The sequence below is a fragment of the Dendrobates tinctorius genome, unplaced genomic scaffold, assembly GCF_039654945.1.
Source record: "Dendrobates tinctorius isolate UK_male_01 unplaced genomic scaffold, ASM3965494v1 ptg000064l, whole genome shotgun sequence".
NCBI lineage: Eukaryota > Metazoa > Chordata > Amphibia > Anura > Dendrobatidae > Dendrobates > Dendrobates tinctorius.
Window position 1 is genome coordinate 3,127,401 of NW_027361732.1, and position 14,677 is coordinate 3,142,077.

Sequence of the window (14,677 nt, forward strand, 5' to 3'; positions counted from 1 at the left end):
AAAAATGGCCGGAAGTGCCGCAAATACTGCACCCAATACTGGTGTGTGTACTGCCGACAGGAAGCCGGACCCGGAAGTGACGCGTCCGGACCCGTCCGCTCAGATGAATCAACAGAGCGGCGATAACTACGCCCCTTCAGCAGGGAGCAGCACAGCACCAAGTGTAAACAAGGATAACTCCTCCCTTACAAAGGGAGGGGGAGTAAGATGTCACAGAAACTCGCTCCAGCATGGCAAGTGCAGAGAAGTATACATATTCCATTGCGGCAATTATTGTATGCTCTAATTAGAAATGCAAACGCCATAATATACATATTCATAATACATTGCAACCATCTTAGCCGACACAGAATGGGCCAAGATTTGGTTCTCCTCCACCAGCGGAATACTAAACACTTTGATGTTAGAAACAAATTACAAGGTATGAACGAGATTGTATCTCGTCCCAGCCAGGGTTAGCAAAAGGAGCCCCCAACTAGTCCTCTAATTTCTTTACATGCTGTAAATCCATTGGAGACATGTACCACATGTGGTTATGCCCCATAGTTTGCTGACTTTGGATCATGGTTTACTTCATTCTTTCAGTTACTGACCTAAACCTTAAAGACCGCTGGGAAACCCTGCTCAGTAAATGAATACCTAACATTCCAAACACTCTGATGAACTAATCTCAATGATATGTTTAGCAACTAAACAAAACCATAGCTTCATCATGGAAAAAAATCAGGACTGGACCTAGCTGTAGTCAATATAAATAAAAAAAGAGAAATTAATCCAGCTCACCGCACTGCCTTGCTGGTAGGATCCAGATCCTGCGCACGGATTTGACTAGGCAGTCAATCAATAATAGGAAAGAAAAAAGAACATGATTAAGACCTGAGGCGTCGAAACGCGTTGTTCTGTAGTCATCCGACAGATATGCTGTACCTGCTGGAATTTTAATATGCAATGGCACAATAAAATGGATTTTTAATTTTCCATTCCTGGCGCTGGAACTTCTTTTTTCTTTCCTAGCTGTAGTCAAGACATCTTTCCTGGTGTATGTTTAAAGAAAAACTGAAAATAAATGTAAAGGGCTCTACACCACTGTAATATATGGGTGCCCCACGGAAAATTTGTAATGGTAGGAAGAAGAACCTTTGGAACAAACATAATCTTTCTAATGTCAATAGAATTTATTGAGCCAATATGAGACAGAATTCGTACCAACGTTTCAGCTTTCGAGTCTTAATAAAGGTTATCTGTCTCGTTTGAGGGTAATCTGCATTAATCTTCATTCATGTGTGAAGGCATGGCACACCACCATGAGACCTCACGCCATGAATGAAGATTTCTATTTCTCGTTCGCCTTATTGGGGGACACAGAGACCATGGGTGTATGCTGCTGCCACTAGGAGGCTGACACTATGCAAAAAAAGGTTAGCTCCTCCTCCGCAGTGTACACCCCACCGACCGGCAGGGAATTTCCTCAGTTTAGCTTAGTGTCAGTAAGAGTTGGACACGGGTCCTTCATTGGACCCATATCTACCTCGATGTGCGTCGTTCCCTTTCAGGTCCTAGGCGGGATACAGTGTGAACGGTCACAACTGTACTCCCACAAAGAGACTGTGAGTACGGCGTGTACTGTCACCCCGTATCCTCATAGCTCTCCGGGCGGACCACGGGCTCAGCACAGGACGTGCCAGCGAAAACGGATGGTCCTTGCCCCATGCCTCCCACCCACTCGCCCAACAGAGCCTGTCGGTTGGACGAGGCGCGAAGACGGAGGACATGGACAGACAGCGTGGGATATGGAAGGTACCTTTATTGGACCGGAAGAAGACGCCACCCAGAGTCTCCACAAGGACGCCGGGTTGCGGCGCCAAAGTAGCGACGCAGGTTATCAGCGGCCGGCGCTTCCCAGTCGCCACATCCCCTTTGGCCCCAGCTGCGGTGCGGGCTTTCTTCACCCCACCGCCGGTATTCTTGCGTAGGGTTGCGTCTGGGAGCAGGGCTAGGGCGGCGTCTTCTTAGGGGCGGGCGCTGCTGCGCCGCAGTTCTTCCGCGCCGCCCCGTGCTGACAGGCGGCCGCCGTGTCTAATTTAGCCCCTGGCTTCAATTTGGGCCTTCGCGCCCGTTGCGGCCACGCCCCCGTCCGCTCTCATAGGCCGTTGCCTTCCTAAGCCCTCCCACCGCCTCTTCAGGCTTGTGGCTGGGAAGGGGGGGCGGGTTTTCCCTCTGAGGAGGTGACTAGCTCCGCCCTTCTTCTTGCACAGAAACCGCGCTTTTTACTTCCTCACGTCGGGCTGTCGCCATCTTTGCAGCGTGACAGCCGGAGACTAAAGCAGAGACCAGCGCTTCCTGTTGGTCCCTGGCCAGTTGCAGGAGCCTAATTCATCTCTTTCGGGGTCACCAGACCGTGAGTACTTCTGCATCTGCAGACTGACACCCTACTCTGCCTTTCTGTCCCCCAACCTTCCGGCAGTTCAGCAGGTTTTCATCTTCTCTTCCTTCACCATGTCTACTTCTAAGCCTGATCGTGGCCGTCCGCCAGTCCCCACGGGCACCCTAGTCCAGTTTTTCGCATGCTCCTCTTGCAATCACAAACTTCCCTCAGGTCAGCCTACTCCCATCTGCCTGGACTGCAGCAATCCCATTCAGCATGACCCCATCCAGGAACCACCTATTGCGCCACGGGAAAGCGAGCCACCCATTCCTGGCTGGGCCTCGTCGCTTTCACAATCTGTGGCAGACCTCACCAGGGTGTTTCAGTCCCTAGTGGCCGTTCTTGACAAGTTGCCCCTGGACACTTCTGCAGGGTCCAGCAGGTCACAAGACGCTCCATCTGAGCCAGCTAGCAGAAGCCGCAAAAGGCCCAGGCAGGATCTCCGGCCGGAATCCTCTCCTGGCCCCTCATCTGCACCTAGTCCTTCCCAGCAGTCGCCCTCCCGTGCCTCCTCACCCGAGTCAGGTGAAGCGTTCTCGGATATGTCTTCTGAAGGGATTGTAGAGCTGGAATCTGGCCAGGACGCGGACATGAAGGTTACAGTACAGAACCTCATAACGGCAATTAATCACACCTTCGAAATCTCTGACTCCCCTGCGAAATCCTCATATCAGGAGGTTTCGTTCAGACGGGAGGAAACACCCTCCAGGGTATTTCCTTTTCATTCCGAGTTTGGAAAGATTTTTACAAGAGAAAGGGAAGATCCGACCAGACGCTTTCAAAGAGGAAAGCGTCTCGGCGTACTGTACCCGTTTGCTAAAGAGCTCACGGATAACTGGTCTGCCTCTCCCTCGGTGGACCCGCCCGTGTCCAGACTGTCTAATAACACGGTTCTCCCGCTTTCAGGTGTGGCGTCTTTAAAGGATTCTAATGATAGAATTATAGAATCCCTGGCGAAGTCTGCCTTCGAAGCGGCTTCGACAGCGGTATGCCCAATCTTTGCTTCATCTTGGGCAGCCAATGCCATAGCTACTTGGGCAGAGGATCTTCGTCAGGGCATCCTAGAGAAAGCACAAACAGATCGATTGGCCGATCTCGCCAATCAGATTTCCCATGCGGGGGATTATCTGCTTTCTGCTTCATTGGATGCCACATCCTGCACAGTTCAGGCGTCAAGCAACATCGTGGCAATCCGACGTACAATTTGGCTCAAAGCCTGGCAGGCGGACTTGTCGTCTAAAAAGTCTCTTACTAATCTGCCTTTTCAGGGAGTGCGCCTCTTTGGTTCCCAATTGGACCAGATTATTAAGGACGCCACCGGAGGCACGAGTTCCCTCCTTCCTCAGTCCAAACCTCGCAGACCTCCACTAATGCGTCAGTTTCGACCCATTCGGGCCTTCCGCCGTTTCAATACGGCGGAGACCTCCTCCAACCAACAAAGGCCGCAGGCATACCAAGATAGGAAGAAAGTTTCATTCAGACCCACTCCCTCCTGGCGATCCCACTCTTCACAGGGCAGACCATCCAGATCCAGATCTGGACGGTCCACTTCAGCATGACTATCCTCGGACTCCCGAGGGTCCCTTCCAATTGGGAGGTCGACTCTTGTTCTTCAGGGACGTCTGGCTGGCTTCAGTAGAGGACGCCTGGGTCAGGGAGGTCGTATCGTCAGGATACAAAATAGAGTTCGTCTCTCTTCCACGGGATCGTTTTTTTTTCGAATCCCGTCCTCCAAAAGATCCAGCCTTGATCCTGGGGTTCTTTACGGCCATCGCCTCTCTCCTCAGCTCCGGGGTGATTGTGCCCGTTCCCGAATCGGAGCTGTTCACAGGGTTTTAATCAAACCTATTCGTGGTGACGAAAAAAGACGGGGCGGTTTGACCCATCTTGGATCTCAAGCTGCTCAACAAGAGAGTCCGTCTTCGCCGATTCCGGATAGAGTCGGTTCGTTCGGTAATCGCTTCCATGGAGGAGCAGGAATTCATGTGTTCAATAGACATCCAAGATGCCTATCTACATGTTCCCATATTCTCAGGACATCAGAAGTTCCTGCGTTTTGCGGTTCGCCAGGAACATTGCCAGTTCATTGCGCTGCCCTTCGGTCTCGCCACCGCTCCCAGAGTCTTCTCGAAGATCATGGCTGCGTTGATGGCCTTGTTGAGGATCAGAGGTCTCGTTCTTTTTCCGTACCTCGACGATATTCTGATCAAAGCTCCCTCTTTTCACCAGGCGCGCCTAAGTTTGAAGATCGTCCTAGACACTTTCCAATTTCGGGTGGATCGTCAAGAGGAAAAAGTCCTGTCTGGTTCCTTCTCAACGCCTTGTGTTTCTGGGCCTACTGTTCGACACTCGTCGGTCAAGGGTCTTTCTCCCACGATAGAAGATTCTCTCCCTGCAGCAGGATGTACGATCGCTGCAGACCACACGATTTCCGTCCCTCCTAACAACCATGAGAGTCCTGGGAAAGATGGTGGCGGCGATAGAGGCAGTTCCCTTTGCCCAATTTCACGCCGGACCTCTCCAACACGCCGTTCTGTCTAGGTGGAACAGGTCTGCTCTGTCCCTGGATCGCCCTGTTCGTCTTTCATGCCGGATCAAGCGGTCTCTCAACTGGTGGTTGACGTCACCTCTCATCCTCTTGGGGTGGTCTTTTCTTCCCATTCACTGGCAGATTGTAACAACGGATGCCAGCCTCCTCGGATGGGGGGCAATGTTCCGCAATCACACTGTTCAGGGTCGTTGGTCGACTCGGGAATCAGCCCTGCCGATCAACGTCCTAGAGATACGAGCGATTTATCTGGCTCTCGTACACTGGGAGAGGCTCCTCAGGGGCCTGCCTATCCGGATTCAGACAGACAATGCCACAGCGGTGGCATATGTCAACCGTCAAGGAGGGACACTGAGTGCCTCAGCCCTGGCAGAAGTGTCCAAGATCCTTCAGTGGGCAGAGATTTCGGTACCGACAATCTCCGCGGTACACATTCCCGGCGTGGACAACTGGGCCGCCGATTTTCTCAGCCGCGAGGGTCTCGCAGCAGGAGAGTGGTCCCTACATCCGGATGTATTTCTTCAGCTTTGCCGTCGTTGGGGAACCCCGGACGTAGATCTGCTAGCCTCTCGCCTCAACAGGAAAGTCCCACAGTTTGTATCCAGGGCTCGAGATCCTCTCGCAGTGGGCGCCGACGCTCTGGCCATTCCTTGGTCGCAGTTCGAGCTCCCCTACCTGTTCCCTCCCCTGCCTCTTCTTCCCAAGCTGTTGAAGAAGATCAAAGCAGAAGGAATTCCAGTCATTCTCATCGCCCCAAATTGGCCCAGAAGGTCTTGGTTCGCGGACATTGTCAACCTTCTCGCGGACGCCCCCTGGAAGCTTCCAGACAGGGCAGATCTGCTGTCTCAAGGTCCGATTTGCCACCCCAATTCTCGGCCGCTCAATTTAACGGCGTGGCTGTTGAGACCGAGGTTTTGAAACAAGCAGGATTCTCTGGTCGAGTAATTCATACCATGATCCGAGCCAGGAAGCCATCGTCTTCCAAGATTTACTACCGTACTTGGAAGGCCTATTTCACTTGGTGAGAGGACAATAACATCGCGCCCATGTGCTTTTCGCTCCCTTCCGTTCTGGCGTTTCTCCAGGCAGGGCTGGATGCGGGGCTTGCTCTCAGTTCCTCGAAGGGTCAAGTTTCGGCGCTGTCCATTTTATTTCAGAAGACGTTGGCCTCCCGCCCTCAGGTCAAAACCTTTCTTCAGGGCGTGGCTCACACGGCTCCTCCGTACCGAGTGCCCGTGGATCCATGGGATCTTAATTTGGTTCTTGAGGTTCTGCAAGGTTCTCCTTTTGAACCTCTCAGGGATGTTTCCCTTTCTCTCCTTTCTTGGAAGGTAGCTTTTCTGGTGGCCATCACTTCCATCCAGCGCGTGTCGGAATTAGCGGCTTTCTTGCAGCTCTCCTTTCTTGGTATTTCACCAGGACAAGGTAGTTCTACGGCCTCCACCCTCTTTTCTTCCGAAGGTGGTGTCCTCCTTTCACCTCAATGAGGATATTGTTCTGCCGTCCTTCTGTCCAAGTCCTACTCACCCTCGGGAGCGGTCCCTGAACAAGCTGGATCTGGTCAGGGCGATGAGAATCTATCTGTCTAGGACGACTTCCTTGCGGAAGACAGACTTTCATTTCATCATTCCAGATGGGGCGCGGAAAGGTCACCCGGCTTCCAAGGCTACTATTGCTCGCTGGATCAGATCGGCAATTTTGGAGGCCTACCGGGTTAAGCATCGAGTGGCCCCTCCGGGGATCAGAGCGCACTCTACCCGGGCAGTGGGTGCTTCCTGGACAGTACGCCACAGAACCTCCGCGCTGCAGCTTTGCAAATCTGCAACCTGGTCATCGGTTCACACGTTTGTGAAGTTCTACAAGGTCCACACCTACGCTTCGGCGGATGCCAGCCTAGGTAGGAGGATTCTGCAGGCAGCGGTAGTGAGTCCACTGGCCTGATGGAAGTTTGTTTCCCACCCCAGGGACTGCTTTGAGACGTCCCATGGTCTCTGTGTCCCCCAATAAGGTGAACGATAAAACAGGATTTTTGGGTTGCTTACCGTAAAATCTGTTTCTCTGAGCCTTCATTGGGGGACACAGCACCCTCCCATGTTCTACAACTCCTGTTCTTACTTTGGTTGGTTACAGTTGAGTTGTTTGTTCGGTTCTCAATCTATTCTGTTACTTCTCCTACTGCTTTCTCACTAACTGAGGAAATTCCCTGCTGGTCGGTGGGGTGTACACTGCGGAGGAGGAGCTAACCTTTTTTTGCATAGTGTCAGCCTCCTAGTGGCAGCAGCATACACCCATGGTCTCTGTGTCCCCCAATGAAGGCTCCGAGAAACAGATTTTACGGTAAGCAACCCAAAAATCCTGTTTTCCCCCATGACAGCACCACGGAGAGAGGGGATCCGCCCCACGGGGACAGGAAACCTACAGATAAAAAGGCGGTACCTCTCTCCCGCATCAGTTGGTTTCCTGTCCCCATAGGGAACCTACAGACTTACCATCGGATCCGGGCCCGACCAGTCAGGAGGATGACAGTGGGAGCCCCCTGTCCCGGCTGGGGCGGTTACCCGAGGCGCCACCGCTGGGGTCAGCGGGCCTCCAGGGTGTGCGGAGGGAGAGGCGGCAGAAGCTCTTCCAGAAGGCCGCCTCTCCTGGGATAGCGTCCTCCAAATGTGCGGCCGGGGCGGCCCTGGGCCGGAGCAGGTACCGGGGTGGGAGAGCGTCAGCGGGCGCGGTATCCCCCATGCGTGCCGGCAGCTTGAGAAGACGCCGCCGGCCTTGGCGCAATGCATCACTGGGAGCCGGTGGCGGCGACAGTGCGCACGCGCGGGGCTTGGCCTAGGCGACGTCACACGCCGCAAGGCATCTCTGGGTAGGCCTGGCCAGTGCCCGCCCTCTTTGGGGCGGGCGCCACCGGATGATGTGGGCGGCGCAAAGCATCTCTGGGAGCCGATTGGAGATGCACAGGCGTCGCTCACACCGGGGGGGGGGGGGAGGAGCGACCACCAGGGAGTGTAGGAAGGATAGGTCTCTTCTTGTCTGCTTCCAGGGGCCAAAGAAAGGGCGAAATGCATCAAAGAGCACGCTGGCCAGGTGGATAAGAGACTCCATCACCTTGTCGTACTCGCTACAGGGTGCAGACATTCCAGGCAGAATAACGACCCACTCCACAAGAGCGGTGTCAACTTCCTGGGCAGAGAGAGCAGGCGTCTCCATTGAACAGATATGTAGAGCCGCCACTTTGTCCTCTTTTTCGACTTTCTTTAACCACTATCGGCTGGACCTAGCCACCTCCTCAGATCTAACCTTTGGTAGAAGGGTGCTGGAGGCAGTGGTCCCCCCCCTAATAGTCTCTGCAATTCTCTCCGTGGTGCCATCATTGGGGAAAGAGACAAAATTGTAGTTACTTACCGTTAACGGTATTTCTCTGAGCCCATGACGGCACCCGTATATGCTCTCTCTACACGGATGGGGTGCGCACTTATTGTACATACAGTTTAGTCAAAAAGAGTCAAAAAGTCAAGTTGGTGTCTCCTCTACGCAGTATTAATAATTATAGAAATTTTTTCTTAAAGTTGTTGTGTTAGTATTGGGCTGAAGTTCCATTAATGCTCTGTAAAACTGATGCGGGAGAGAGGTACCGCCTTTTTATCTGTAGGTTTCCTGTCCCCGTGGGGTGGATCCCCTCTCTCTGGTGCCGTCATGGGCTCAGAGAAATACCGTTAACGGTAAGTAACTACGATTTTTCATGTGTGCAGGCGTGGCGTGAGGTCTCACGGTGGTGTGCCATGCCTTCACACATGAATGAAGATTAATGTAGATTACCCATAAACGAGTATTTTTAAGAAAAACAATCAGCCATTCTTACATAGTTCACGGATTCCAGAAAGTTTGGCTGCCTTGGCCAGCATGTACTAAGCAGACCCTTAGTGCACTCAGCCTCTTAGCATAAAGGCAGTTACCGCCCCCAATTCTCCAGGAAATATTTTAAAGTAGGAGGCTTGGTAAGTCTCCTCTCTCTGGCTCCTCTACCCCTTCCCCACCTCTCCATGAGTTCGTCCCCCCTACAGGTCCTCCATTTATATGTTTGCATTACTGTATTTCGCCATGCATTATATCTGTTATGTACCTAAAATCGTATTAAAAATGTATTGTTAAAAAAAAAAAAAAAAAAGTATGTGTCCTGCAAAAAACTAGCCCACATGTGTCTAAATTACCAGAAAAATAAAAAAATGTTATTGCGGATGAGGAGACTTGGAAGGACATTATGTAAGGATCTTCCTGCGGGAGATGCTTTTCAAGGCCAGGAAGGTATTGGCACTGCGCTTTGATTAGTTGACGTCTGACCTTTGGGGCTCTCAATGAGAATGAATTTTACTGCCCAGCAGGATCAATGAGGACCAGACCTCCACCGATCTGTACTGGGGTGGCATAAGCTACCAATATGCCATCAATTTACAAGATGGGAATTCCCTCTTAGAGGAGTGTACTCGTGTCTTCAGGAATGCACTACTCCACTGCCTTCCTGGTTGTCGGGTCGTGTGCTCCCACAGATAGACCGTAACAAATGACATGGTTGAGCCACAGATCCGAACTGAGCTGTCTCCCAGAAAAAAATAGTTGATGGCTGGATTCTAATACACATCTCAATTTAAACAGTCAGCTTTTTCTATCATTTTCCTATTAACAAAAAATCCTCCATCATATTATTTTGGAAGATAAACATTTTTTTTTTTTTTTTTTTAAGACCGTGCACCTGTCACATACTATTACCTGTGTGCTTCACACAGGTTAATATAGGCCTACTATACATGAATAGTATATTTTTACAAGAGGGTCTGTATTTGTGATCTGATGTGTTGTACACGTTTTCTTTTGTTATCTGAAGGCTCCATCTCGTCTGAAGAGTTGATTAAGTACGCTCATCGAATTAGTGCAAGCAATGCCGTGTGTGCTCCCCTGACATGGGTCCCAGGTAAATACATAGTTTCGTAAACTATATTCACTTGATTGTTTGTATTTTTGTTTTTGTACCCAGATTTGTGATTTTATAAAAATGTCTCAATATTGCTAATAATAAAGTATCATTTTGTTGGCCAGCCATTTAAAAGGAACTGTAACGTGAATCACCTGGCAGGTACACTTACTATTGTGGGGCAAATGTATGTCCAAGCACAGTAGCCTTGGAATCCATATTAATTAGGTATTCTGCCATATCACTATGGCCTGGATTAATCAGTGTTTACACCGGAAAATTGGTATAAACACTATAAAAAAATAAAATTTCTGTGCAATTCCGAGCTGCGCAAAAGTGTTCCAACTTTTGCCGCTTTCTAGCCAATGTTGGGCATCTTCTTAAAAATGGGCCGACCTGACATATATCTCGACCCCCCCCCCCCCCCCTGTTAAAACACGTTGAAACTCTTTTAAAGACATACGACATTCCTCTCTTGTCCTGGTTGGGTAGGGTAAACGTGATGAAGTCATACGTGTTCCCTAAAATATTCTATGTGATGAGTATGATCCCAATCGAACTCCCTGAGTCATTCTTACGCGTTTTAGATCGCCTGATGGCGAAATTTGTTTGGAGACACAAAAGGGCCAGGTTGCCCTTGCGACTCCTATCGCGCCCAAAGCGAAGAGGGGGAGTTGGCCTACCTAATCTTACGGCTTATCATCAGGCTATCTTATTGGCAAACTGGTTGAAATTAATAAAATGGGCAGAAAAAGGACAGGATGCACATATAGAGATGCAGCTCATGGGTAGGAATGCGCTAAAATTCTTGTGGACAGATTGCCCACTACCTAAAACTGGTCTGGGAGATATCCTTCTGGCCATCCTACGCACCAGACGCACATTGATACCGATAAGAGCACCCCACTGCAACTTCCTAGATAAAATTCCAATTGGGCTCATACCTTACATATTTATACCAGATTTCACAGACCCGTATGGACTCTGGTCCTCATTACCAAACAAACCTATTTCTCACCTATTACAGGGGAAAATTCTATGCGCAAATGGCTGGCCAGTGACTGCGGGGAGACGTCCCATAAACCATTTACAACTCTCACACGTAACTTACTTTATGAGTCAAATCAAAACACTTCCTCAGTTGCCCACTAAATGGCTCTGGTTGGAAATATTGACGAAGGTTAACCATTATGTCCCGAAAGTGGTATCAAAATTTTATTCCAATCTCATAGATGAGGAAAACTCCTCCCAGCCACCTTTCCTACATTCGTGGGAAGTGGAACTAAATATTTCTTTATCCCCACTGGACAAACAAAAGAACTGTGCTGCTTCTCATGGCTTCTCCCGTTGTGTTCTATTTCAAGAGTCGGCTTATAAGTTACTATCGCGATGGTACTACACACCAGAAAAACTGCATCATTTGGGACTGATTAGCTCCCCTCTGTGTTGGAGGTGTGGGGAGTCGCGGGGTAACCTGTCTCACATTTTTTGGTTCTGTCCTACTCTCGCTCAATTCTGGTCAGATGTCATGGGGTTTATGAAGAACCTTAGCATACTTAAGGCAGACCTGACTGCGGCGGAGGCACTCTTATCCTTTACCTTCAGAAAATTTCCAACCTAAGAAGCATGAGCTAGCGCCATTGATGCTGGGAGCGGCAAAACAATTGATCGCCCTTAGGTGGAAACAGCAAACCCCCTCCGACTCTGACAGAATGGAAACGTAAAATAAGAGATTTGTTTAGACTCGAGGAGCTCACGAGTTGGGACTCGTCATCTCATGAGAAATTTAAGAAAACCTGGGCACCTTGGATACATTTCCAGGACACTGTGGGGAGGCTGGGGGGTGCCACGGCGGCCGAGTAAGTAGCGAGGAGTGATTGAGCCCTGGGGGCCACTGAGCCAATTTCTTCAAACTATCTAAGGTCATAATTACAACAGATGTGCATGAGAGAGCGTCGTATCGGCTGAGGCGACATTCTGGTGGGGGCGGTTCATCGGGCCTCTTCACTAATATTTTTATCGGAGAACCTCAAGAGCTTGTTTTTCTTTGTAAAGTATGCCCTAGAGCATCAAGGATACCTGCCTATGTAATGGGTTAGTTTTAGTTAGGTTTTTTACCTCGTTAAGTGTTATATTGTTTTGAAAAGAGTAAAACTGTATAATTAATGCTCTGTAATTCTACATACAGACTTGTACCTCAAAATTTGAACATGTTTTGCTTCTGTATTGCTGTAATGTCTCTTTATTAATAAAATAAAGAATTACAAAAAAAAAAAAATGGGCCGACCTGGAGAGGAGCCAGGGTGGGACAACTTTGCAACGTTCATCAACTTTATCAATAGTGACATCATTTTTTAAGTCGAAAATATTTCTCCAATCCCTGACTGGTGTAGTATTTCTAGCGAGGCGCATGCCACTGAAGATGCGGTGCATTCATAAAGTACAGCACAGCCTTGCATTTTGCCAAAATGTTGCTACTTTTCATAGCTTTTCGCGCCAGAATTCTGGTGTAAAAGCTTTCAGTCGAACCGGTTAGTTTTATTTTCATTCAGTTTTGTTTTAACGTTGATATTCCATATATACATATTATTTTTAGACTTGGTTGCCATCTTAGTTAGGCCTGTTTCACACTTCCGTTTTTGTGTCCGCCAAACGGATCCGTTTCCGTTTTTTTGACGGAAACTGATGCAAACGGATCCGTTTTTTAAAAACGGATCCGTTTTTTTGACGGATCCGCGGTAACCGTAATGGAAGTCTATGGGACAAAAAAAACGGATCCTGCAAAAAATGGCGGATCCGTTTTTTTACGGAAAACAACGGATTTTGACGGATTTGAAAAAACGGAAGTGTGAAACAGGCCTAATATGTATATATTCCTTTTTTTTTTTTTTTATAGGGGATCCTCGTCGGCCATACCCAACAGATCTTGAAATGAGGAGTGGCTTATTGGGACAGATGAGTAACCTTCCTACAAATGGCGTCAATGGGCATTTACCAGGGGATGCCTTGGCAGCTGGAAGACTTCCGGGTAATTTTGATTTTTGGTTGTGAAACTTGAAAAGGCTTCTTTGATATAGAAAGTTTTGAATGTGGAAACTTTTATGTAGAAATAAAGGGAATCTGTCAGCACGCTTTTAGATATGGAACTAGTAGTACTCCTGCATAAGTGTTTCTCCCTTACTAAAACTATACCTTTTTTGTAGATATTTAAATTAACCAAAGTGTCAGATGTGATGGATTTAGCATAAATCTTTGTTCAAATCAGACTGGGGTGTGCCACTGCTCTTAAGGCCCTTTTACCACCGTCCCAGATGATAGGCGCCGCCATCTTGGAAAATGGCACTGCACATGCGCCCGCCGGGAATCTGCGACCTGCAGAATCATTCATTTAATTTGATCACTTTTGCAGTGATCAAAATAAAAAAAAAAGTAAATCACCGCCCCCCTTATCACCCCCATAGGTAGGGACATATAATAAAATAAAGAAATTTATTTTTATTTTTCCGTTAGAATTAGGGTTAGGGATAGAATTAGGGTTAGAATTAGGGTTAGGCTTAGAATTAGGGTTAGGGTTGGAATTAGGGTTGGGTTTGCGGTTAGGGTTGGGTTTGCGCTTAGGGTTGGGTTTGCGGTTAGGGTTGGGTTTGCGGTTAGGGTTGGGTTTGCGGTTAGGGTTGGGTTTGCGGTTAGGGTTGGGTTTGCGGTTAGGGTTGGGTTTACGGTTAGGGTTGGGTTTGGGGTTAGGGTTAGGTTTAGGGTTAGGGTTAGGGTTGGGATTGCGGTTAGGGTTGGGTTTGCGGTTAGGGTTGGGTTTGCGGTTAGGGTTGGGTTTGCGGTTAGGGTTGGGTTTGCGGTTAGGGTTGGGTTTGCGGTTAGGGTTGGGTTTGCGGTTAGGGTTGGGTTTGCGGTTAGGGTTGGGTTTGCGGTTAGGGTTGGGTTTGCGGTTAGGTTTGGGGTTAGGGTTGGGATTGCGGTTAGGGTTGGAGGTAGAATTGAGGGGTTTCCACTGTTTAGGCACATCACGGGGTCTCCAAACGTGACATGGCGCCACCATTTATTCCAGCCAATTTTGCATTCAAAAAGTTAAACAGTGCGCCCTCCAATTTAAGCCCCAACGTGCGCCCAAAGAGTGGTTTACCCCCACATATGGGGTATCTGCGAACTCAGGAAAAATTGCACAACAAATTTGGGGGTTTAATTTCTCCTGGTACTCTTGGGAAAATAAAAAATTGGGGGCTAAATAATTATTTTTGTGGAAAAAAAAAAAATTTTTTATTTTCACGGCTCTGCGTTATAAACTTCTGTGAAGCACTTGGGGGTTCAAAGTGCTCACTACACATCTAGATTAGTTCCTTGGGTGGTCTAGTTTACAAAATGGGGTCACTTGTGGGGGGTTTCCACTGTTTAGGTACATCAGGGGCTCTGCAAACGTAACATGACACCCGCAGACCATTCCATCAAGTCGGCATTTCAAACCGTCACTACTTCCCTTCCGAGCCCCAACGTGTGCCCAAACAGTGGTCCCCCCCCACATATGGGGTACCAGCGTACTCAGGACAAACTGAACAACTGTTGGGGCCCAAATTTATCCTTTTACCTTTGTGAAAATAAAATATAGTGGGCTAAAAATCATTTTTCGAGGGGAAAAAAAATATATTTTTTTCACTGCTCTGCGTTCTGTGAAGCACCTGGGGGTTCAAGGTGCTCACTATGCATCTAGATAAGTTCCTTAGGGGGT

At 48.9% G+C, this 14,677-nt stretch overlaps 1 protein-coding gene across 1 annotated transcript in view; it reads left to right on the top strand.

The window, feature by feature from the left end:
• Positions 1-14,677, top strand: part of MED4 (mediator complex subunit 4) — a 37,847-nt gene that overhangs the window by 17,464 nt on the left and 5,706 nt on the right. The window contains exons 5-6 of the mRNA XM_073580245.1: positions 9,853-9,939; positions 12,836-12,967. Of these exons, the coding sequence (XP_073436346.1) occupies positions 9,853-9,939; positions 12,836-12,967 (219 nt within the window). The remainder of the gene's footprint in view (positions 1-9,852; positions 9,940-12,835; positions 12,968-14,677) is intronic.